This window comes from Pezoporus wallicus, unplaced genomic scaffold (assembly GCF_028554395.1).
Source record: "Pezoporus wallicus isolate ANWC-B61680 ecotype Strahan unplaced genomic scaffold, APGP_CSIRO_Pwel_v1 scaffold_6446, whole genome shotgun sequence".
Classification (NCBI taxonomy): domain Eukaryota; kingdom Metazoa; phylum Chordata; class Aves; order Psittaciformes; family Psittacidae; genus Pezoporus; species Pezoporus wallicus.
In genome coordinates, this window is record NW_026636264.1 from 9,954,350 (window position 1) to 9,977,287 (window position 22,938).

General features: G+C 40.0%; 1 protein-coding gene across 2 annotated transcripts; it reads left to right on the forward strand.

Annotated features, from left to right (window-relative positions):
* Nucleotides 1-426: 426 nt before the first annotated feature.
* MRE11 (MRE11 homolog, double strand break repair nuclease) lies at nucleotides 427-22,038 on the forward strand. 2 transcript variants are annotated; one of them, XM_057399830.1, is made up of 19 exons: nucleotides 427-541; nucleotides 1,010-1,142; nucleotides 3,610-3,770; nucleotides 4,390-4,477; nucleotides 5,207-5,348; nucleotides 6,677-6,791; nucleotides 7,796-7,981; nucleotides 8,458-8,629; nucleotides 9,348-9,428; nucleotides 9,968-10,094; nucleotides 13,543-13,643; nucleotides 15,296-15,469; nucleotides 16,631-16,693; nucleotides 17,585-17,837; nucleotides 18,774-18,857; nucleotides 19,874-19,926; nucleotides 20,510-20,577; nucleotides 20,974-21,052; nucleotides 21,657-22,038. In XM_057399830.1, the coding sequence occupies exons 1-19, from the start codon at nucleotides 501-503 to the stop codon at nucleotides 21,702-21,704; spliced, it is 2,169 nt and encodes a 722-aa protein (XP_057255813.1). In that variant the 5' UTR covers nucleotides 427-500; the 3' UTR covers nucleotides 21,705-22,038. The 2 variants fall into 2 exon arrangements, with proteins under 2 accessions (XP_057255813.1, XP_057255814.1); XM_057399831.1 differs by having other exon boundaries at nucleotides 3,629-3,770.
* The last annotated feature ends 900 nt before the right edge of the window (nucleotides 22,039-22,938 follow it).

Below are 22,938 nucleotides of genomic sequence, written 5' to 3' on the forward strand. Positions count from 1 at the left end.
CGGAGGGATTGCGGGCAGTGCTCCGCTGCGGTTCCTGCACTGGTTTCTGCCCTGCGCTCCTGGGCCGCCGTCCCTGCCTGCGTCGGTGCCGAACCCGATGGCGGTCGTGCTCGAACCGGTGCGCTCCCGCCCTGCCCCCTGCCCAGTCACGGCTTTGCGGCCGTTCTCGGGAAGTTGCCCGTTCCTTGCATGTTTCCGGGCGGCCTTTCTACTCGGGGCAGTGTGAGGAGTAGCGCGTCACGACCGGGTGGCCGGTGTGAGAGTGCTGGTGGCACCCCGCGAGTACCATGTGTCTTGTGCGGTAGGGAACGGCTAAACCAAGCACGGGCCTCCTTTACCTTGAGTTCTTTTGCAACGGTAATTCCCAGTCAAAGACTGGGTAACTGAGCGCTCGGCTCATCATGCCCTCCCTTTTTTGTCTCTTAGGCTCTTTCTAGCATCTATGAAGATGGAAGCTTGCTTTCTGACCTGACTTACTAAGCACTGTCCTGAGCCTTTTCATGAAGAGTCTTGGTACGAAGATGAGTACCATCAACTCACAGTAAGCTCCTGTTGTCTGCAGCTCTGACATATAAAATAGAAAGTTTTCTGTATATTTGGAATGAGATTTGTGTTTTCATCCAGGTCCTTATGGTCATCATATTTGCTTTCATATAAAGGTAGATTGCTAGTGCAAAGAGAGAAACTGAATGTTTGTTCACTGAGTCTTTTTAAGGGCAGAAAACATGCAAATGATTCCTTAGGCTTTGTTAGACACTTCAGAGAGATGGTTGCAGCCCTTTGTTAAAGTGTGATGATTGGAATAACTGAATTTGGTTGGTTTGGTGAAGTGTTGTTTGCAATGAAAGTAGTGAAATGTTTTGAGAATATTACAGGATTTATTTTGATAGAGTTTTATCAAAAAATTGTGTACTTAATGATTTTAAGCAGAACAACTTCTGTTACTAAAATCTGGGTTGAAATTAATAAGTATATTGCTTTCTAACACAAATTTTCTTGTCTTACTCAGGGATGATGAAGATACCTTTAAAATACTTATTGCTACTGATATCCATCTTGGCTATATGGAGAAGGACCCAGTGCGTGGAAATGACACGTTTGTGACTTTTAATGAAATTCTGGACCATGCTCAAAAAAATGAAGTGAGTACTGCTTTGATAGTGAGACAGTAGAAAGCATGTTCCAATCTGCCAGAAGCTATAAAGTTTCAGCCTGGTGTGTGATCTTTAGTAAGACTTTTGTAATTTAATTTGCTATTGATTGCAACCACTTACTTTCAGTTGTAGTATAAGGAGTGCCTATTCCTGTGTGAGAGCTTTCTTAATGAATTATAACCCAGTGTTTTCAGATTGCCCTGGGGAATGCTAGCAACCAGGAGTGCCACCAGTAGGGTGGGCAAACAGGGTGTGATGCAGCAGTTCATGCAAGAAGGGGCTGAAGCTCTGTAGCTTCACCAGAGGGTGATGGTGTTCAGCTGGCAGAAAGCCATGGTCTCTCCAAGCTTTGCACACACCGTGACTGATGCAGCTGCACAGACAGCTCTGGTGGGAACAGGCTGCCACCCAGGTGTCTGGCTGCAGGCTGTGCCCTGCTCTTGTGCCAGTGTGGGATGGCAGCAGTGAGCAGAGCTGTTGGGGGTGTGCCCATGGAGAGGAACCCCTCTGCTTAGGGACAGAGAGAGCTCTGGGAGGAGCTGAGTAGAGTGAGGAGTATTAGGGAATGTGAGGGTGGGACAGACTGCTGGAATCACACCCTGGCCTGCCCTGAGACAGGCCTGACAGGCAGACAGGACACATGACATGGAGGATTCCCTGTCCTCTCTCCTCCTGTCTTCTGAACATAGTGACAATAGCAATTAGGGGCAATAGCAACATAGAATCATAGAATAGTTAGGGTTGGAAAGGACCTTAAGATCATCTAGTTTCAACCCCCCTGCCATGGGCAGGGACACCTACACTAAACCATGTCACCCATGTGACATGCACAGCCGTCGCATATTTTGTGCCTACCCCAACTTCCTGTGAGTGCTTTTCCACAATAGGTGTGAGGCTCTGCAAGTGGTATGCAACAGTAATGACGATGTTCAGAAAGGACGATGGTTCCTCTGGCTTGGAGGTGTCACCAAGTTTAAGCCGACTTCCACCCTGCATCAAAACTGCTTCCATAAAAAAAAAAGATGGGTCATTGTCACAGGAGACTTCCTCCTGACAAGAACAGAAGTCCCAGTTGCTCACTCACCCCAGTTCTTTGGAAACTGGAGAAAAGGAGGCTTAGGGGAGACCTCACCACTCTCTACAAGTACCTGAAAGGGGGTTGTAGTGAGGTGTCAGTCTCTCAAGTAACAAATGATAGGACAAGAGGAAGTGATCTCAAGTTGCACCAGGAGAGGCTTAGTTTAGATATTAGGAAGAATTTCTTGACTGGAAGGGTTGTCAGGCATTGGAACAGGCTCCCCAGGGGAGTGGTTGAGTCTCCATCCCTGGAGGTATTTAAAAGACAGATGTAGATGTGGCACTTAGGGGTGGACTTGACAGTGTTAGGGTAATGGTTGGAGTTGATAATCTTAAAGCTTTTTCCAACCTAAATGATTCTATGGTTCTATTTTAAAGGATTCAGTGCTTCTGACTTAAAGTATTTGTAATTTTTATGACAATGGATTTTGTTTGTTTGTTTTCTAATGTTTCTTCAAAAGCTAAATATATATGCAGTCACTGCAACTAGTACCTTCTCAAAGTAATGTGGCAAGTCCAGAGGAGGGCCTTGAGGATGATAAGGGGACTTGAGCACCTCCCATATGAAGATAGGCTGAGAAAGTTGGGGCTGTTCAGCCTGGAGAAGAGAAGGCTGCGTGGAGACCTCATAGCAGCCTTCCAGTATCTGAAGGGGAGGGACTCTTCATTAGGGACTGTAGTGATAGGACAAGGGGTAATCGGTTCAAACTTAAACAGGGGAAGTTTAGATTAGATGCAAGGAAGAAGTTCTTTACTGTGAGGGTGCTGAGGCACTGGGATGGGTTGTCCAAGGATGTTATGAATGCTCCATCCCTGACGATGTTCAAGGCCAGGTTGGATGGAGTCTTGGGTGACATGGCTTAGTGTGAGGTGTTCCTGTCCGTGGGTAGCAAACTACCTTGCTCCGTGGGACAGGACATCCAGTTGGAACTGGATGATCTTAAGGTCTTTTCCAACCCTAACTATTCTATGATTAGCTACTGTTTTCTTCCCACTAGGTACCACAGCAATGAAAAGATAATGTATGTCTTCATGCCTGTCAAAGCAAATGCTGAGGAGCCAATCCAGAGACCCGTATTAGACACTTCACTGGTTTTTCGTTTTGGTTTTAGTACTGTCAGCTGTTTTCTCCTGTAGCTCTTCATAAATGGGTCTCTTTGGGTTTTGTTTTGATGTAATGAGTAATTTCACTTAATGTTCGTTTCATGAGGAAATGATATACCGTGTCTGCAATTACCACCTTGTTCTACCTAAAAGTCCAGATATGAGGAGATACGTGGAACTTTTTAGACAAAATGACTTAAACTACTTGCTTAGAATTCTTCCAAGGCAATACAAAATGTTGTATTAAAATAATAAAGCTTTTTGTTACATACAGGTGGACTTTGTTTTATTAGGTGGGGACCTTTTCCATGACAACAAACCTTCCAGGAAAGCAGTACATGCTTGTTTGGAGTCACTGAGAAAATACTGCATGGGGGATCGTCCTGTTCAGTTTGAAATACTGAGTGATCAGGCTGTTAATTTTTATAACAGCATGTAAGTATCTTTTGTAATCTTTGTGAGGTTTGGTTTGCATCCCTCATAGGCATGTTGGTTTTTTTGTGATTTAAATCATCTGTGTCTGGAACTGTGATGTTTGTTTGGAACAGTGCACAGGATGACTTCACCTATCATCTTCTGTAATCTAAGTCTATAAAGGAGCAGACACCATTTTTTGAGAAGCCTGTGAGCGTGTTGTGACATTGGTTACATTCGTGTAATGTATCATTTCTGACCTGCAAGTGCAGTGCAAGTAAACCAGTATCTGTGAATCACTGTGGTAAATCAGCAGAGTTCTTTGTGTGTAAACACTGGTTGCACAGCCCAATCTGCTGCTCTTGCATGTACTACACTGCATGTTGTACAACTTTTTTCACAGGCTTGCTCTAAATAGCATCTTTTATTACACTGTTCCCAGTGGGAAGTGCTGTTCCAGGCCATGAGTAAGAACGTTCTTACACTGTGCAGCTGAAACTTATTCATAGCCACTTAGTGCTTATTTGTGCTTCTGTTGTGATGTATTTGAGATGATGTTTGTTTGAAGAGAATATTGGGAGCTGTCCCCAGATTTGCAGATAGCGTTTAAGTTTGGTTTTTTTTTTTTTTCCTTGTGCAGGTTTCCATGGGTGAACTATCAGGATCAAAATCTCAACATTTCTATTCCGGTGTTTAGTATTCATGGCAATCATGATGATCCCACAGGGGTAATTATAATTGTACTCTACTGTTATATTGCAAAAATAATATTCTGGAAATAGAGATGTGAAAAACCACAGTTCTTGGAGAACCACCTGATCCCTGGCAGTGTTCAAGACCAGGTTGGACGAGGCCTTGGGTGATATGATTTAGCGTAAGGTGTCCCTGCCCATGGCAGGAGGGTTGGAACTAGATGATTTTCAGGTCCTTTCCAGCCGTAACTATTCTATGATTCTATGATTTGCTCCACTCTCCAGATAAATACTATGTTGTCACTAATTAACAGAATTGCTAAAGATATGCAACTCAAATATGACATGAAAAAAGAGAATGGAAAGAGGTTAAGGGAACCATATGAGTTCCATCCCTGGCAGTGTTCAAGGCCATGTTGGATGGGGCTTGGAGCAACCTGGTCTAGTAGAAGGCGTCCCTGCCTGTGGGCAGGGGCTTAGAACTGGATGAGCTATAGTTGTTTGGAGATTTTTGTTTTGTTTTTTTTTAATGATTTAATGTTTAATTTCAAGTTGTTCTAATTAAGTAAGACTTGTAAGGAAAAGGGGTTTGCATCTCTATCTGTGAGTACTAAAAAAAAAGTCAGTGTATGTGGTGGGGTTTTCAACTGCAGAAGTTACTTAAGGGAAGATATTCTCTCTCCCTTTTGGGACTGTTTCATTTAGACTTTGAAGACTAAGTGTTCTGTTCAAAGCTTTTATATTGTTTCTTGATATTTTCTACAGGCAGATGCACTGTGCGCATTGGATATTTTAAGCTGTGCAGGATTGCTGAATCACTTTGGACGTTCAGCTTCTGTGGAGAAAATAGATATTAGTCCCATTTTGCTGCGTAAGGGTAGAACAAAAATTGCTCTGTATGGCTTGGGTAAGTATCAGCCTGCCAGACTGTGGCCAGACTGTTCATGTATCACTGGAGTTCAGTAAGTCTAAATTAGGTTGGAAAAAACATACAGCACTGCAACAAGCATGAAGGTCTAAGTAGCACTAAATGAAAACATCAGCTCTGTGACAGTGTTAGGGTTCTCCTCCTGCTGCATTGACACTTGTTGACAGGTTTTTTCCTCTGTGTCATTGGTTTGTTTTTTGTTTGTTTTTTTTTTTATGTAATTTAAAATAAATCAGTAACTTTATTTCTGTATTTCTATTGATCTTAAATGAACAATGCTTAAGTTAGCCAGAGATAGTGCATGTGTTTTGAGTCAGGCAGTCACACTTTTAAATTCTTACTGTTGCGTTAATCTTACTTCCTCCTGCTTAAGTAAAACGTAAGCACTGTGTGTTCACCTGTCATTTTGGTTATATTTAAAAACATAAACTGCCTGAGCTCTAAAAGTTTGCTGGATGTCCTAAGGGTTGGTAGTGAGAGTGCTAATACCAAAATATAAAGGTTTTCAAAAGCATTTGAATTTTAATATCCAAAATCATTACTGGGAAATGCAGAAGCTTTCTAAAGCACAGGTGTTGCTGCATGAAAATGCTTGAGATGTTCCTTTGAGTTTATGCCAGGATTATATACCCTCTTGACTTTCTCTGGTTTAGAGAGCACTTGTTCTCATACAACGTATGTAAACTCCATATGGTATTTTATTGAGATGCATCATCAACCCTGGTTATGGATGGTTGGTTGGTTTGTTTTTTCTTTGTTAAAAACATCAAGGAATTAATCAGTCACACACAGTTCAGAAATACTGCTGTGTGGGAAAGCACAGACTTTGCATAATTCATGACTTGTTCAGTAGAGAATTTCAAAGTATGCTTAGGAAGTCCATCTCTGCTCAGTATTATGTGGTTTTGGACTCCACTGTGCAACCAAATATACTTCTTACTCTGTCAACAAGGAACAAAACACCTCTTGTATGACTTTTATTCTGTCCCTAGTCAGTTGTTCGGCACAGAATGCTGGCAAGAGGTCTCAAACCAGAGGCAGGTAATGAAGCTGCTTTTAGCAGTTGTTTAAAGATGTATTTTATGTTAAAATGTCTAATGTTTAGAAGCCTATCTAGTAAAATAGCCAAGTTATGCTTTGATATGTTTAGGTTCATAATTAGACTCATGGTCATGAAAATGAAGATCTGATCTTGGCACAAAGTTGTGTTCTTTATGCTCTTTTTAATTGAGCCACTAATAAAAGTGCTATCAAATAGTTAGTTTACCACACAAAGATAATTTAGTGTTTTGTTTTGTCCACTCCAGGGGCTATTCCAGATGAGAGGTTGTATCGTATGTTTGTTAATAAACAAGTAACCATGCTGAGACCAAAGGAAGATGAAGATAGTTGGTTTAACTTGTTTGTGATTCATCAAAATAGGTAACAGTATTGAATGAATTAGGGTGACTTCTGAACTTACTGTGTTACTTCATTAAACTGTCTTGAAAAGGATAGGTGAGGAGGCCAGCTGTACTAGTTGCTGGTTCTTGTGAGTAGCTTGTTTCTTTGGATTTTCCCAAATGCAAGCATTGTTTTACAGTTCTTTACAAAAGAATCAGAAAGGAAAAGTGTTGGAATAAATGAATTTAAGAATTTTGGGAAATCTCTTCCCAAACTTTTATAGTTAGGGGCAGTGGAAGGTTTGTAGTGTAATATGTATATAATAAAGTCTTGTCTTAGAGCTGAAAGCATTAAACTTCATATAGTGTTTTCTGTCCTTGTTTGGACTATGATTTGAGGACTACTGTATCTTCCCTTACACTGCTAGACTTTACAGTTTGAATCCAGGATAGGTGGCATGTGCTCTTTCTGCTTACACACTTCCAGCAGTGGTAGTAGGAACAGGTAGAGTTATTTTCCAAATGCATTCTTACAGTTTTTCCTCAAGGGGTGCATTCCTCATGGGAGAGTAGCAGAGAGGCAGGAGTAAACAAATACAGTTCAGATAACCCTGAGTAATGATCTCTGTCCAGTAGGTTAAATGAGCTCACTACTCTTTCATCTCCTCTGCCTTCTGGAAAGGGATGGGGGGGTGGTATCTCCCATATCTGTTTAATTCAGTGTTTTTTACCCCACCATTAAAAACACCATGAGGTGCTATAAAAGCATTCGTAGGGGAAAAAAAACCCTAAAGCCTTGCAAGTAAAGTAAGAAAAAAAGGGAGATCTGAATAAAAGGGAGCAGAAAACAATGAGCTCTTTAACTAAACTCTTTAAACAATTGTGTAAGGAATAAATGTGGAGAGTAACTGATGTGACATGTACTTCAGGTGTTTTTGCTGGAGTTTCTGTATCACTTTAAATCTCCCTGAGTTTGTCTCCTGCTTCACTCCCCCCTTGCTCACTTGCTGCACATTCTAATTATTTTTCTCTTTTCTTGAACAGGAGCAAACATGGAGCTACCAACTACATCCCAGAGCAGTTTTTAGATGACTTTATTAATCTTGTTGTGTGGGGTCATGAACATGAGTGCAAAATAGCTCCATGCCAAAATCAACAGCAACATTTCTATGTTTCTCAGCCAGGAAGTTCAGTGGTGACATCTCTTTCCCCTGGAGAAGCTGTGAAAAAGTGTGTGATATTTTCTTGTTCTTATTTATCCCTTGCCTTATGTCTGTGATGTATTGTGTTTGAAAAAGGAAAAATACTTCTATTAAGTATGAAAGGATTTGTGTTAGAATGTGGATTAGCTTCAGAGTGTGATAGAACAAATTAAGTAGATAGAATCAGTGCCTAGAATAACTTTTGCTTTACTTAGGATTAAGCCTAACATCTGAAGCAAATGGAATTTACCTGAGCAGTTGCACCCTGATAAATTGGCATACAAGGAACTGTGCTCATGTGCTGTGTATGGAGCAAGGATAATTAAATATAATAGAACTAAAGTTTGGCAGGGCCAACCCTGAAATAGAGATTCAGGAATTTCCTATAGCTTTTTAACTTTTGTCCCTGAAAAGTAAACATAAATTGGAACCAGTTTTTTAATCCATAGATCTCTGATATTAATTTTGTAGGAAGTTACTTGTTTCCTTCCTTTCTCCTTCTAGACACATTGGCTTGCTGCATGTTAGAGGGAAAAAAATGAAAATGCAGAAGATTGCTCTGGAGACAGTGCGGACTTTCTACATGGAGGATATTGTTCTAGCTGATCATCCAGATCTCTTTAATCCTGACAATCCAAAAGTAACTCAGGCAATACAAGCATTCTGCATGGAAAAGGTAACTTGTAATGCTAACAGTATATGGACAACAGTGTATGGACAGGGAATGGAATCTGTGACTGGCTTTGAGCTAAAAATGAGGAATCTTGTGTCTTTCTCCAATTACTTGAAAAGAACTTAGGCTGTGTTTCCACAGGAAGCTAATTCCATGCCATTCACTGCAGTCTTGGCTTCCAGATTCCTTGGCTGGGATGACTCATCAAAGTAGGCTGTAACTGCTTTATGGGGCTCCATATCATCTTTGTATGAAAACTCCCACATAAGACTGGGGCACTGTTGGATGTGCACTTTGGAATCAGCGTAAATGCATGCACCTAAATCCTGGGAGCTGGGCTGTGCAGCCTGAAGGGGCAGAAGTAACGAAGCAGGTTTATTAATTGATATAAGTTCTTTTGTACAAGTCCCTTTCTGCTTTTCCCTGGAACTAGAAATATAGCAAAGTATAATGCTTATAAAGTAAAATGCTGAGTGTTTACTGATGTAGGTACTGCTGTACTACACTATAGCTGAAAAATAAGCTTTTTATTATGACTCCACTCATTCTTACGGGTTTTGGTTGAATCCAGCTGTGGGTTGTTCAGGAATGAGAGCACATCCTATAGCACTTCATTTTCATAGCTCCCCTGCAGCTGTGGATGTATTTTAAGCTATGTTTGAAGGTTTCATACATCTGTAAGAGAACAAAGGGGAACTGAAGTTCTAATTCTGTTTCACAGGTTGAGATGATGCTAGACAATGCAGAACGAGAGCGCCTGGGCAATCCACGCCAGCCAGGGAAGCCTCTCATACGATTACGTGTAAGTAATTTTTCACTCTGGATTGCTTTGGTTTGAGAAGTCACTGAGCTTCAAAGCATAGTCGTGCTCTAGCATAAACACATAATATATTAAATGTCTTACTGTGTACAGGCAAATATAAACCATCTTCATACCATGACTCCATTTACCTGTGGTACAACGAGTATTCCATGGTAAAGGATGAGACTGGTCATAAGTGTATGTCAGTGCTGGTCTGAGCATTAGACTGCTGGTATAATTTATGGAAGCCTTCCTGAAGGTTTCCATAAATGAAACTGTTTTTTATTATTATTATTGTTGTTGTTATTATCCGTTAACTATTCTGCATAGTATGGTAAAGCATTAATTTTAGGTTGGCTTGTTTTTCACTTTTCCTTTGAAGGGTAATAAACCCATCTTCATACAATCTTAAAATGGTTTGTGTTGGAAAAGACTTCAAAGATCATCTAGTTCTAACCCCCTGATCATGGCCAGGGACACTTGTGTGGCTTCTCTATTTCTGTTAATTTCATATCTAAATTTTTCCTTTTCTCTCTTAGGTAGATTATGCAGGTGGCTTTGAACCATTCAATGTCCATCGGTTTAGCCAGAAGTACATGGATAGGGTGGCTAACCCAAAAGACATCATACATTTCTTCAGGCATCGTGAACAGAAAGCAAAAAATGGTAATTATAAAGGAAGTGTCCTGGGTTCAGCAGTAGCAGTCATTTTTCTCCTTAGTAGCTGGTGCTGTGATTTTTGACTTTCAGCGTGGGAACACTGCTGATAACACCGATGTTTTTAGTTCTTGCTAAGTAATATTTACTCTGACCAAGGATTTTCACAGTCTTATGCCCTGCCAGGGAGGAGGGGAAGCTGGGAGGAAGCAGAGACAGGACACCTGACCCAAACTTTCCAAAGAGGTATTCCCTACCACACCATGTTGTGCCCAGTATATAAACTGGGGGGAGTTAGTTGTAAGGCCCAGATAGCTGCTTGGGTCAGGCTGGGTAATGGTTGGCAGGTGGTGAGCAATTGTATTCTCTCCCCTTGTTATTTCCCTTATCATTACTATTGGTGGTAGCAGAAGTAGTTTTGTATTACACCTTAGTTCCTGGGCTGTGCTTATCTCATCCCGTGGGAGTTGCATTCTTTCGATTCTCCTCCCCATCCCTTCGGGACAGGGGGGAGGAACAAGATGGGGAGAGTGAGTGAGCAGCTGCATGGTTCTGAGTTACTGGCTGGGCTTAAACCACAACAGTTAGGAATCATTGGGTTGCTTAGGTTTTCATTCTAATGTTATTTTGTAACCCAGCACTTGCAAAGGCTTGGTGTCTACCATCTAGTGTGTTATAGGAGAAATAAGGATGCAGAGTCTTATTTAAGAGTATATATTGCACAGGTATTTCTGCTCTATTTCTGGGTTTGTCTAAAATTCTTGTATTTAGCACAGCATCTTCTGATAGCTATTTATAAATAATTCTTTGGCCTTAGACCATAATGTATTGCTTATGGTAACACACATAGGCCCCTGCCAGACTGAGTTACTCCATGATTCTGTGGTAATTACCATGAAAGGTGTTAAACATCTCGCTCCTGAGACCTCTCAGAATGAGGAGTGTTGTGTTTGGACACTGCAGGAAAAGAAAGGGGTGTTGTGCATTTCCCCCTTTGTTTTTTCTTTTATTTCATTGCTGTAGTCATTAATTTGTTTATTCCTAAAATAGTCATTGAGAGGGTGGGCTTGAGAGTTGTTTGTATATTCAGAAAAACCCACATCTGAATGTAGGACAGGATTTTGTCTGCCCTATTTCATTACATGTCTGAGATGTTCTTGGCTTGTCTGTTCCAGGTATGGCTCTATTCAAACATTTGTGCAAAACAAATAATAGCTGTTACTGTTGCAGCATTCCTTACTGCCTAGAATTTTTCATAAATGGATAATTGGGCAAAGGCTGAGAAAGTTGGGGCTGTTCAGCCTGGAGAAGAGAAGGCTGCGTGGAGACCTCATAGCAGCCTTCCAGTATCTGAAGGGGGCCTATAGGGGTGCTGAGGAGGGACTCTTCATTAGAGACTGTAGTGACAGGACAAGGGGTAACAGGTTAAAACTTAAACAGGGGAAGTTTAGATTGAATATAAGGAAGAAGTTCTTTACTGTAAGGGTGGTGAGGCACTGGAATGGGTTGCCCAGAGAAGTGGCAAATGCTCCATCCCTGGCAGCGTTCAAGGCCAGGTTGGAGGAAGCCTTGGGTGATAGGTGTCCCTGCCCATGGGAGGGGGTTTGGAACTAGATGATCTTAAGGTCCTTTCCAACCCTAACTATTCTATGATTCTATGATTCTAACAGATGTTGCCCAAATACTGGATTTATAATAGTTGCTAATGAAGATGCAGCTTGCACAAGAACAGACTGTGCTAAAGAACTGTTAATATTTCACATTAGCACATTATAAGTACTCCAATTCCATTGACAGTTTTTACGTACATGGTCATTTTTATGGAGTTCAAAACCTGTTTCATGAATAAAAAATGCTTTTAGTGTTTTTTTTTTAATTATACTTTATGATCTTATTTTGCTTTGGTTTATTTAGTAGTTGTGTAATCTCATTAACATTTCAGAATACAACGTAGGTACTGCTGTTATCACATTTCATCAATGCATTTTAACATTCCTTTAACTTTCCACTGCATGTGCATCTCTGCTTCAGGAAGGGAATGTAAAAATATTATCTTGGTTCTTGCATTGTTTTATTAGACATCCTCTAGAAGGGATGTGGCTAATAAATCAGTCAGAATTTTCAGTACATGTGTTCATAAAGCTGTGGTTCAGTACAGGTGATGTTAAGACTTCATGAGTTCAGAAGTTGTTATTGTTCCTTTTAGCATCATAGAATAATTTGGGTTGGAAGGGACCTTAGAGAACATCTCATTCCAACCCCCTGCCATGGGGAGGAACACCTTCCACTTAGAGCAGGTTGCTCCAAGCCCCGTCCAACCTGGCCTTGAGCACTGCCAGGGACTGGGCAGCCACAGTTTCTCTGGATAACCTGTGCCAGTGTCTCACCACCCTCATAGTGAAGAATTTTTTCCTAATATCTAATGTAAATCTCCCCTCTTTCAGTTTAAAGCCATTCCCCCTTGTCCTATCCCTGCATGCCCTTGTCAAAAGGCCCTCTCCAGATTTCTTGTCAGCCCCTTTAGGTACTTGAAGCTGCTCTAAGGTTTTCTCTCCAGAGCCTTCTCTTCTCCAGTCTGAGCTGAGCAAGCCCAGCTCTCTCAGCCTGTCTCCATAGCAGAGGTGCCCCATCCCTTTGATCGTCTTTGTGCCTTCCTCTGGACTCATTCCAATAGCTTCATGTCCTTCTTATGTTGGGGCCTCAGAGCTGAATGCAGGACAGCAGGTGGGGTCTCACGAGAGCAGAGTAGAGGGGCAGGCTCACCTCGACCTGCTGGTCACACTCCTTTTAATGCAGCCCAGGGCATGGTTGGTTTCTGGGCTGCAAGCGCACACTGCTGGGTCATGTTGAGCTTCTCATCAAGCTGCTTTTTGTTGTAGCTGCTTATGTAACAAAGCAATGGTTTGTGTATGGCAGATGTCTGGAAGCAATCTGTAGTCAATTCAGATTACTCTGCATGGTTTGTGGTAATCTCACTTGATTACCCCTTTATTTTCTGTCATTCCTACCTTGCTGCCTGAGAATGGGGGACAGCCATTATGATCCGTGAGCACTTTCCACTAAAAATCAGTCAATGTGTTTTGGAGGAAAACTTCTTCCCTAGTAACGGAGTCATGTATGAAAAAAGCCTTGTGATTTTATGGGTCCTTTGATTTTCTTCCATTTGTGAACTTCTAGAGTACAGTTATAGTAACCTTCAGGACATAGTGTTAAATTTGTAATTCCAGACACTTGGGAGTTAGAAGAACACTTTGCTAGTGATAGAGTTGTCTTGTACAGTTATTGCATCTGTTCACCTGTGTTTCCAAATAGACTCCACAGTTAGTACAAAAATCCTTTACATAAACAGGGACCACAGTTCTTGAGGCCTATATTAATCTTTTTTTCCTATTCCTGTCAGTGGGATGATAAAAGCTACAAATGTGGGTGACAGTGCTGCTGTGCTTTTCTATTCTAGACAATGATCTTAATTTTGGGAATCTGGTTAGCAGACCTTCTGATGGGATGACACTGAGGGTGGAAGACCTTGTGAAGCAGTATTTTCAGACAGCGGAGAAGGTATCTGTCCACCTTTTCTGATTTGTTTTTTAATGGAGTATAATCTTTTTCTTTCTTTTTTTTTTTTCTTTCTTAATGGAAATGATGTGCCATGAAAAGACTGACATTCACCAAAAAGTGGATTTATATCATATGTGAGTTCCTGTATGAAGTATTTGTCTTGAGTTGACAACTGTTGTGTGTGTAGGTTGTATAGGGTATGTGAACACATGCTGATTTGAGAACATTATGGTAACACTTCATGTGAACTTGGCAGCGTCTGCCCTGTACTAAATGACATGTTATGTTCTTACAGGAGGAAAATAGGAGGCAGCATACTCTGAATAAGAAACTACCTGAATTTTCTATAGGGTCAATGCGAGACTATACCATTTACTATTACCAGCTGACTTGGAGTAACCTGTTACTTCGCAATATATTTTGACATAGTTCAATTCTATATTTTATTTAAAGCAGAGGAAGAAAGAAGAGAGCCCCCTCCAGTAGCTTGCCATCTCCCTACCCTTCCATTAAACCCAATTTATTTCCCTTTTCAATACCAGAACAGTAACATCTCAGAGGTAAAAAAAAAAACAACAATAAATTAGTGAGTCAGATGCCCAAATATTTGATACAGATGATAGAATCACAGAATGGTTTGGGTTGGAAAGGACCTTAAGATCATCCAGTTCCAACCCCCCTGCCTTGGGCAGGGACACCTCACACTAGACCATGTCAGCCATGGCTCTGTCCAGCCTGGCCTTGAACACTGCCAGGGGATGGAGCATTTACCACTTCTCTGGGCAACCTGTTCCAGTGCCTCACCACCCTCAAAGTAAAGAACTTCTTCCTTATATCTAACCTGAGTTTCCTATAAGTTTGAACCCATTATCCCTTGTCCTATTGATCAAGCATAGTATTCAGAAGCCATTAGAGCAAGGATTCCTGAGGTAAAGGTACCCAAGTTACATCATCTTGCCAAAAATACTGTATTGGGAAAGCAGGTAGGGTAGAGAAGAGAATAGCTGTAAAACAGCACGAGTAGCATCTACTACTTTTACTAATTAATGTCCCTAGTAATAGAGTATCTTGATAAAGGCCATTTCACTTGATGGATTCATGAGAACTGTTGGTACTTACAGGATTGCAATTCAATAGGGTGGACTTCTGCATCATAGCTCTTCATGCTTTATAACAATGATTTGTTCTGTGCTGTAACTGCCATTTTTTAATATCAGAATTCTACAGTAAAATTTAGCATCTGCAATAATTCAGGGCCTGTTTTTAATAGCATTTTTATGTCTCTACAGGTTGATCTTTAGTTAAAAAAGGGAGGGGAGCCAAGAAAGAATACAGGTTACCATCTCTCAGTAACACATTTCAGACAAACTGTTTTAGAAATTATTAGCACTGTAGCTTCTTCACTGTTCCTGAAACCTTTTTGAGTCTTGAAAATACTCTTAAGTAGGTACAGCATGTTGCTAGCAAGAGGATTGTAACTATATTATACAAAGTAATACGTTTGCTTATTTCTGTGCTTTTCTCTGAAGTCTTCAATGCATATTATTGTTCTTGGAACCATTTTAATGTAACATTTATGTGAAACAGCAGGAATATTGCTGGTGTTCTTTGGTAGATGCTTCTTAACAAAATGTTTTCCCCCGATTTTAAAGAAAGTACAGCTTTCGCTTCTAACTGAAAGAGGAATGGGAGAAGCAGTGCAGGAGTTTGTGGACAAAGAAGAAAAAGATGCCATAGAAGAACTGGTGAAATTTCAGCTGGAAAAAACACAGAGGTTTCTTAAGGAGCGGCACACTGCTGCAGAGGAAGAGAAAATAGACGAGGAGGTAAAATTCTGTTAATGTTAATCTTTTAGGAGAGGTCAGGACAGAAAGCAAAATAAACAGTGTTCAAACCTGGTTTAGTAGATTTCCCTGTGTGAGGAGCATGTGCGGTGACTTGCCTCTAGTTGTTTTCTGGAGTTAGTAAATACGGTGATGGAGTTTCAGATACATAGTGTAAATGCTTGTATTGAAAAGTACACAGGGCGTTGGGTATGCTTTTACTGATTCCCACTTTATAGGCACATACATATGTAGAAAAGATCTGTCACTCTCCATAGATCTGTATGTATATCTGTTGTGAGAAAGATGGTAGATATGCTGTATTCTTAGGTTTTTCATATTGGTTCAGGGAAGAGTACAAGAACAGGGCAAACATAAAGGAAACCTATCCTTTGGGGACTCTACTAGCTTCTAACTTCTTGAAGCTCAGGGTCTGCCAGAGACAAACTTGATTTATGTGTATCAAGTAATCTTTAAGAGACTTCTCTACTTGTTGAGCTACCACATGAGCCCATGCGTTCAGTTGTAATATTCAAGCATTGTGTGACAAGTTGTTAACTGTGCACTGTGTAAAGAATAATTTGGTGCGGAAGGTTGCATCTAGCTATTTTCTTGTTGATTGATTGCTTTAAATCATGGGGGGTTGAAAGAGACCGTAAAAAATCAGTGCCTGTAGGCTTTCTGTGCCATTTGAGGGGGCTGTTTGTCTTTTGGACTAATATTTTCTTACTGTCCACCCATTATATCTTCTTCCATACTTGTCAAGTTGAGCTTTCTTAGTTGTACATGTATTGCAACGTTTGTCTCTTCTCAGTGTTGTTCTCTGTCTTGCTTCTTCATCTGTACGCCTTGTCCACTTACTCGTATTTCACTGTTCCCTATTGTCAAATCTGTTACTTCTCTTGAACGCAGAATCTTCTACTTCTCATCATGTCCCAAGCTTTTTTTCTCCCCAGTGATGTAGCTCCAGTAATTCATAGAATGTGAGTTTCTTAAACTGCAGGACAGCATGAAAAGGCTCTGAATAAACTAGAGTTATTCCTGTGCTCTTCTGCCCCTCTCAAATGTGTTTGATGTAACAATTCGGTGCTCATTAACACTTCTGTGTTTTGATTATTGTGTGAAATGAACTGTTATTTTGATGGGAACTCTTTTTTTATTCAGGTGAGAAAATTCAGGGAGAGTAGAAAAAAGAATGCTGAAGAAGAGGATGAGGAAGTTCGTGAGGTAACTGCTTTGAATTTTGAACACAGAGGAGGAATAGAATAGAATGGTGACTTCTGCATACACATGAAGTCTTTTAGCAATACTTCAACGTTGTCCTTGCTAAAAAGTGCCTGTCTGCCTAGGGAAGATTAGCAAGTCTTTCTAAAATCTTCCTTAGTATCATGTGTGCCTAAGCTTTTGAGATCTCTTTTGTGCAGATTTGTGAATGTGAATGTTCACTTGTTCTTGCTTTAAACTGAGGTGAAACCAGACAGGTGGCCTTGAGAGATCTTTCAGCTTAAACTGTATGTGATCCCATCACCAGTGGACATGGGGATGGGCTGTATGGAGTGATATTACTGGGACAAACTGGTTCTGTTGGTAAGCCTTTAGGTATTATTATCCTCATCAGCAATCTGGGAGTCTTAGATCTTCCAGAAATTGATACCTAGATTGCATGTCTTTCCAAAGAGAATTGCCGCCCCTGATAGTACTGGTGCTCTTTTGTCTTTGCAAGCTGTGTGACTGGAATAAGATTCTGAGGAAGAAGTACAGCTGGGGTGAGATCCAGTTCTCCTCATCTGAGAAATCTTCACATGAACTAGTCTTAAGAATCCACTGTCATCAGTGAGGATCGGGTCTCCTCTGAGCACATGTACATAGCTGACATAGGATGACAAAGTATCATATGAACTAGCTCCACTCTGTTGTCAGAGCTACTTTGTATGTACACATCTAAAATAGGCTAAATCCTGTCCCTGTTTTTTGACAAACCTCCTTGCCTTCCATAACACTGCATTGGGTCTTCTAAGCTTCAGTGGTTTAGAACTATGTATCACAACAAGGATTTAACAATGGTGCATTTCATTGTTTAAGAGTCTTTCTTCAATAGCACTTATTGTTCCATTTCAGGCAATGACCAGGGCTAGAGCCCACAGATCTGAGGATGCAGTGACCAGGGCTAGAGCCCACAGATCTGAGGATGCAGTTCTTGTCGCAGCCTCCAGTGATGAAGAAGCCATGGATACTGGGATGAAAGGCAGTGGTGATTCAGATGATGGCTTTCCTGCAACACTGACCCGAGGAAGGGGTCGAGCAAGAGGTAGGGCAAGAGGTGCCAGAGGACAAAATCCAACAGCAAGAGGTTCGTCTCAAAGGAGAAGAGGTAAGAAAAGCTTCACATTCTTTGTACTGCAGTTATTGACTCATTTTTATTTCTTTAAAAGGCTACTCTCTTCTGAATCTTCTATCAAGTGGAAATCTGGTGCTTAAGGACTACTGGGGAAAGAAAATCGTTTCAGATATTTTTATTATCATCTTACATAGAGTTGGCTGTCTTACAAAGCTGAATTTATCACTTTTTCATGGGGTGGTTAAAACAAAAATGTCTTGCTTCTTGCTTCCCAGCTATAGAAACATAACAGACTCTTAAAAGGTTCATTATTGGGAAGATGTGTGCAGTGAAGTGCATGGCTAAATCTTTGTTACTGCTATAGGTTTATCAATATAGAGAAGAGGTGCAGATTGTCTCTAATGCAATTTACAAGAGACTTCATTGTTTCTAGGGACTGAGGAAATGGGGAGTGTTTCCTAAGCAAAAAGCATCAAATAGCTGCTTGGCTTTGTGTGATTGTGCACTTTACAGTGGTAGCAGTACTTCTATTAGATTTGTACTTCCATTATAGTTGTACTTCCATTATATATAAAGAAAAGATGGGACCTTGCAATAACATACTCTTTTGAGTTGTCTCAGTAATACTCCCAAAGGTCTAAGAGCACGATGAGTTGAAACAAAGGCAGTTATCTTGGGACTGATTTGGTTAGTGCCTTCAGACGAGCTCTGTGAGAATGTGCAGCAGTACTGGTGTGATCACATCAGAGCAGGGGCATGCGTGTGAAGAGGCTGTGTCTATGGAGCAATGGACACTTGACTTGGAGCAGCTCTTCTGCACGTAAGGAGGGCTTTGGTTTGAGTTAGAAAGTGAGTGAGTAATGTAGACAATATAGGTTTTTAAGTGACTTCCCACTCAGTTATGATCGGCTAAAGGGAAAAATAAAATTACCACTGAACAGATTTGCATTTTGTTTATTATCCCTACAGGAAGCAGTGGCCAAGAGTCAGCTCCTAGCAGCAGAACCTACAAGCCTCTATCTGTGCCTGCCAAGAATATGTCTATTATGGATGGTAGGACTTTGATTTGTTCGTAGCTCTAATATGCTTTCTCAGATTGTAATGAAGATGTTTGTTTAACGATGAAGTGCCTAGATTGCCTTTATTTCTATTAGTCCAATTCAGCTGTGAGAGGTTCTTTTGGGTCTAATGAAACAGAACCAATGATGAGAGAAAGACAAATGGAGGGGAAGAACAGAATAGTGATATCCTGCTGCCATGGAGTAAAATGAAATGTGTCAGGAACTTCTGTCTAGACATGGAGATAGGGAACATCTTACTGTATGCAGAGCCTTAAGGAATAAGCATAGAATGAATGCAACTTAACAGTATCTATTATATGTAGAATATTCCTCAGTGGATACAAAGTTTAAACTTGATTGATGTTTACACATTTGTGAGCTTTAATGCAAATCCATTTAGTCTTATGTTGTAGCAAATTTTGGGAATGCTGGATTTTAATGGGGAAGAGAAACTTACCTGTGATTTAAACCACATGTGTGAGAGTAGCCCTTCCTTGCTCCAGAGGGGAGAGGCTCTGAGGAAACAGCACATTTAATCTTGAGCAATAAAGAAAAAAATACTGTTCACAAATCTATACATGAGACTTCACAAACTGCCTAAAGGTAGAGCTTTAAATTAATTAGCAGATTACCTAGATTTGAAATTGAACAGCAAATGACCTAAAATACTGCAGATAAATCGATGTTAGCAAATATCTAAACTATCAGACATACAGGAATATCAGTTACAATAATATTTTTCTCCTCTTAACTGAAGTTACTGAAGGTTTTTCAGCAGAACTGGGAAGCACCTGCTGCTGCACAGCAGTGATAGATCCCTGGGATGTCGTGCTCTAGCAAAGGCTTAATTTATGTTTTGGGTTGGATTTGTGGGGGTTTACTTGTTTGTTTTACAGGTTGTTTTGTAGAGGAAATGCCTGCTGTGCAGGTCTTAAATAAAACAAATGATAAAACATCAGCATGTAATTGTGTGAGCACTTTAAAAATATTACATTTGTTTTATTCTAGCCTTTAGGTCTTTGAAACCAGATCCCTTGAATTCATCTAAATCTTACTCTGAGGTAAGAGTTCACTTTTGCATGAGTAAAATTGTGCTGTCTTTTGATTTGAATAATAAATATATGGTCAAAATATTAGCCTTAAACCAGGAGATGTTCCCAAACTGTAAACTCCAGCAGCAAGTTTCTGCATGGTCAGTTGTAGACCTTTTGCACCCTTTCTTGCTATCATGTTTGTCTGAGAAAAACAAAGACCAGGGGTTTTTTATTTGTGACCATAGCCTACGATGCAGACTGTAGGTACGTGAGTATTTTGGTGAATTCTGCACTATCAAAGATCTGAAGAGCAAAACTTGTGCTGTATTTGTACATTGTCCAGTACTAGCCTGGAGCCCTGTCTCATATATATATATATATATGTGTGTGTGTATATATATATATATGTATGTGTGTGTATATATATATATATGTGTGTGTGTATATATATATGTATGTGTGTGTATATATATATATATGCATATATATTATAACAAAGTGGGAATACAGTTGGAAAACCCCCAAAGGTTCTATGCTGTAATGCTATGCTCTCTATCACTGTAAGAATAAATTCTGTGAAAAAGCTTTATAAATGGTATTTCTTTTCCAGGATATTATAGATGATGACTCTGATGTAGAAGCAGTTTCTACTGCTTCTTCTTCTAAAGTCAATCTAAGGTTGGTATGTTTACTTCATGATCACTACCATAACTGATATATCTCTGATTGGCAGTCATCAGGTCCATGGATCTGATCCACTGTCTGGAAAACCAGATTTTTAAGACTGTCATATCACTATTTAGAAAATTTATTTTCTTTTTTTATTATTATTATTTATTTTTTAATTATTCTTTATTAATGTGGTAGATCTTTCTCTAACAATAAATTGGTCTACTGCTTGAGGTAAGCTAGGTCAGAGCTTTAGAGTTTGGGAATTTGGGTTGTTCTATTTATGTTACTTCTCTTTGTTGTTAATCTCTGTATTGGTGGTCCAAATCTAAGATGAAGGGCAATTTATTGAAATATCTGGTAATCAAGAACATGCTGATGCCTTTTCTTTTTGTATGCTTCGAGGTTGTCGTCTACACCTTCACTTGGTAAAAGCGGTTCACAAAGCCAGACATCTAGAGGAGTTGATTTTGAGTCAGATGAGGTATGGTAATAGAGGTGTCTTTTTACCTTTATTTCATGTAAGTTCCTGTAACTTACTGTTCTAAGCTACTTAAATAAAGCATTTCAGAGGAAAATAGTTTTGGTTATTTTGTTTGTTTGTTTTTTTTCCCCCCTCACTAACAGAACTAGATTATTGCAACGAGCTTTACTTAGAATCTGTACAGAATCATCAGATACAAGGCTAGAAGGGACCTCAGAAAAATATCCAGTTATTTTTCCCTTCAGTTCTTAATCAGTTCATTGTCATTCCTGACATGTGTGGAATAGGTTATTTTGCCTGTGGAAGAAAGTAATTGTAAATCTCTCCTAGTGCTTGGCTGTGTCCTTTTATTTGTTGTTTAATTTTTTCATATAGAAAGGAAGTATTATATAGATATATATATATGGGTTTTTTGCACTTGTGAATGAATGATGGCCTTTAAATCCATAGATAATCTCTTTCATATCACAACCAATAAACCCAGGTCGGTCAGAAAACATGGAGTAATATGACCAGACTTTCTAGTTTAATCTAAAAGTGACTGTATTTTCTATGGCTCTAAATTCATCTAGTTCAGTAACATATATCTGTTTACAAATTGCAGGATGAATTTGATCCATTCCAAAGCACTGCAACATCAAGAAGAAAATAAGTAATTTCTGGCTTGCTATACAAGAGAGACCATGAAAGATAGTGAAGAGGATGGAAAGCAGCTTGCAAAGCGTTCTCTTTATGACATTTCTCTGTAAATGCCTTCAATTTTCACTTCTATGAAATGTTTTTGGTTTTGTTCTGTTTTGATTTTTTTCCAGTGGCACCAAATTCGGTGTAGTTTGGGTTTTGCACTGCTGAATGCATTAGACACAAGTGTCTGATAATCTGAAGTACTGCCTGAAGCTGCAAGTTCTTTCTAAAACTTCTAAAAGGCTGTTTTGTTTTTGGGGTGATACTGTAAATAACAATTATATCTTTTCTATAGAACTCTATCTCTTGGGCTTGAATTTTGCAGAGGAGTAAATTTATAGTAGTACACAAGTATGGATATGGGCATGGACTTTGTCAGCGCAAGAGAACTTGTACTTATTTGCAGTTTTCTATGCATAGAGTTGTAAACTCTGAAGAGTAACACTTTGACCTAAAAATACAGTTTTCAGTATTGAAGCTGGAAGATATTTTAATACTTTCAGTTCTATGAGGAAAACCAAGCCCACTGTTGCGAAATGTCACAGTATATGGAAATGAATGCTACTTTAGAATTAAAGAAGTATCAAAGGGTACTCTGTTTGTGATTACAGCCTGTTGCAGTGCTTCAGACTTCATTTTTATAGTGTGTCTGGGTGACTTATATTCTTCTTACACCTTTGTTTTCACCAGGTCTGTTTTCTAGTTATTTTGTTAAGGGTGTTATTGCAAGGATGGTTTTGACTTTTTGATGACCTGAATTCATGAGCCATATACCTTTATCTCAAACATTTTCTAAATACTTTCCACTTTATAAATTACCTCATTTCACAAATACCTTTTACAGAAGTACCAGATACAATTACCGAATCCTGACATTCTGATGCAGCTGCTTCCTTTGCTGCCAGTGGGTGCTGGGAATGGTGGAGTAAGGGTGAAGTTAGTAGGTACTGAGCTGACGAATCCATTACAGCCTGTTCATACTGGGGTATGTTTAAATACAAACAGAAGCAGAATGGTGGTGGTGAGAGCACATGGGTGACATGGGAGAGACATAACCCAGGGACCTTCCTCTGTTTTTTTTCCATGACCCTTTGGGGGTTTTTGAGGTGGGCCTGCCCTGTGTGTGGTGGGACCCTACCTCCTCTGGATCACAAGACACTCAGCCTAGCTCCGAGGAGCATGGGCTTGGGCTTCATGGGAGG

Bases quoted from the DNA above. Each gene is read 5' to 3' on its own strand.
- MRE11 (XM_057399830.1), top strand. From the start codon at position 501: ATGAAGAGTCTTGGTACGAAGATGAGTACCATCAACTCACA. The intron at 542-1,009 runs GTAAGCTCCTGT...TGTCTTACTCAG, and splicing joins ATGAGTACCATCAACTCACA to GGATGATGAAGATACCTTTA. The intron at 17,838-18,773 runs GTAAGAAAAGCT...TTATCCCTACAG, and splicing joins TTCGTCTCAAAGGAGAAGAG to GAAGCAGTGGCCAAGAGTCA.